This window comes from Mus caroli, chromosome 7 (genome assembly GCF_900094665.2).
Source record: "Mus caroli chromosome 7, CAROLI_EIJ_v1.1, whole genome shotgun sequence".
NCBI classification, from domain to species: domain Eukaryota; kingdom Metazoa; phylum Chordata; class Mammalia; order Rodentia; family Muridae; genus Mus; species Mus caroli.
Window position 1 is genome coordinate 27,722,577 of NC_034576.1, and position 2,302 is coordinate 27,724,878.

The 2,302-nt window shown below is 53.8% G+C and overlaps 1 protein-coding gene across 1 annotated transcript in view; it reads left to right on the forward strand.

The window, feature by feature from the left end:
- The window catches only part of LOC110299357 (interferon lambda-2-like), a 1,496-nt gene extending 764 nt beyond the window's left edge, over positions 1 to 732 (forward strand). The window contains exons 3-5 of the mRNA XM_021169034.1: positions 203 to 362; positions 464 to 550; positions 634 to 732. Coding sequence (XP_021024693.1) covers positions 203 to 362; positions 464 to 550; positions 634 to 732 — 346 coding nt within the window. The remainder of the gene's footprint in view (positions 1 to 202; positions 363 to 463; positions 551 to 633) is intronic.
- Positions 733 to 2,302: the final 1,570 nt, after the last annotated feature.

Genomic DNA, 2,302 nt, shown 5'->3' on the forward strand with positions numbered 1-2,302 from the left:
GTGCTGTTTGGACCTCCACTTTCCTGTTTCTTGTCCTCACTGGCAGCTCCGTGGCCTGTCCACAGTGTGATCCCATTGGCTGTGGCTCCTCAGCTGTCCCTGTCCTCTACATCTCAGATGTTCCCTGTCCTGGCCCCAATCCTGTCCCCTTCACCTGTCTCCCTTGACCTCCCCTCCCCTGCTCACTCATGGGTTCTTCCTCCTGTCTCCTTGCTCAGGTCCAGGAGCGCCCCAAGGCCTTGCAGGCTGAGGTGGCCCTGACCCTGAAGGTCTGGGAGAACATGACTGACTCAGCCCTGGCCACCATCCTAAGCCAGCCTCTTCACACACTGAGCCACATCCACTCCCAGCTGCAGACCTGTGTGAGTCCGGGGTCCCTGGCTCCTCCCCAGTATACCTCCAGCCACTTGGGCTTCTCCTGTGTCCTAGCAGCAGCCTCACAGTTCCCATCCTCTGTCCACAGACACAGCCTCAGCCCACAGCAGAGCCCAGGCCCCCGAGCCGCCGCCTCTCCCGCTGGCTGCATAGGCTCCAGGAGGCCCAGAACAAGGTGAGTCTGGGCAGGGAACTGGGGTCTGCAGTGCCTGGGAACTCTGAGGCCCAGCAGACCCTGAGCCAGCCATGTCCTTTCAGGAGACCCCTAGCTGCCTGGAGGACTCTGTCACTTCCAACCTCTTTCGCCTGCTCACCCGGGACCTCAAGTGTGTGGCCAGTGGAGACCAGTGTGTCTGACCTGGAACCCTCCTGCCAGCTTCAGGAATTCTTCACTGTGTGGATGCACCAAGACAGCACCTTAATTTATAGCTACTCATGCCTGTTTAAAGTATTTATTTATACGTGTGGGTCTCAGACTCAGTCCCCACAAAATGTCTATTTTTTTACTTTGTAAACATTCTTCAAATACACAATGATAAAAGACCTCTGTGGTGTGTGTGTTGGTGTTGACTCCTGGTCTTTTGCCCTTGGGGGGAAAAAAACCCCACAACTTCAAGTCTATAGCAACAACCCCTGCTTGCCCTGAACCCTGTGGTCTAGCCTGGGCTACTGCTTTTTGCCTCTGGGTGTTGGGGGTTTTGTTTGTTTTTGTTTTGGGGGTTGCTGTTGTTTTACTTTGGAGGGGATCTTATGCTGTTCTGGAAAAGTCTCTTCCCTGTGGTTCCAAGTGTTGGCAGCAGGCTTCTCTATGCTCTCCTTTGTTTCTGCCCTTGAGGTGGCTTCTTGTAGCCGAGGCTAGCCTCCAGTTTGCTATGTAGTCCGATGACCTCAAACTCCTGTTTCTCCTGTTGCTCCTCTGGGATGCTGGGCTTGCAGGCATAACCACTAGGACAGGGTCTCACAACAGCCAGCCTTGCTGCAGGAAAGACACCGTGTGGATAAGGTCCTCTCTGCTTTGCTCTCTCCTCTTCTGGAACCTGTGTGAAGACAAAGTGTGCTTCCCAGAGCGGTGCCTCGGCATTCCATTCCCTAGGACAGTGTTTCATGATGACACAGGGTCTCCTGAGCCTCAGGCTGGCTTCAAACTCACTACTGNGTCACTGTGGATGCCCTGAACTCCTGATTCACCTGCCTCCACCTCCCTAGTGCTGGGATGGCAGGCATGTGCCACCACATCTGTCTTCATACAGTGCTGGGGACTGAACCCAAGGCTTCATGTGTGCTAGGCAAGAATGGCCCCCCTGAGTCACATCCTCAGCCCACCCATGATAAGCTTTATCCCCAGATGTCCACAGCACGTGCTGTTAACCGTCCTGACCTTTAATATGGGCAGGCATGTTTGAACTCCCAGAGAGACCAGAGCTTTGAAACAGAATGCACAGGTGTCTCCCTTGGGACGGGATGGTCCATGGCTGCAGTGCCTGCCCTCAGGAGGTGGAGACAGGAGTTAGCTCAAGGTCATCCTTGTCTTCTTGGTCAGCTTGGGGCCAGCCTGGGCTGCATGAGACCCTGTCCCCTGCCAACAATGTGCTGTCTACAAAGTAATACCAAAAGCACTGCTCACATGAGCCAGTGCTTATACCTGAAAGTGTCTTCCAAGATGGGAGCATCCTAGACCCATCTTGTCTCCCAACTGCTCTCCTGTGCCCCATGAGATGTAGGCCTGAATGTCACTCAAATGTGATTTCTCCAAATTGCATATATGTGTTTGTGTGCTTGCTCTTGCCTTTTGGCCATGTACAGAAAAGCATGTGCACATGGAGGGTGTAAGTGGACATTCGTTGTCTCCCTCACTCAATTCTCCATGTTGTTTTTTGAGGTGGGTGGGGGTCTCTGTGTGACAAGGATCTACACACCCATCCCAGCA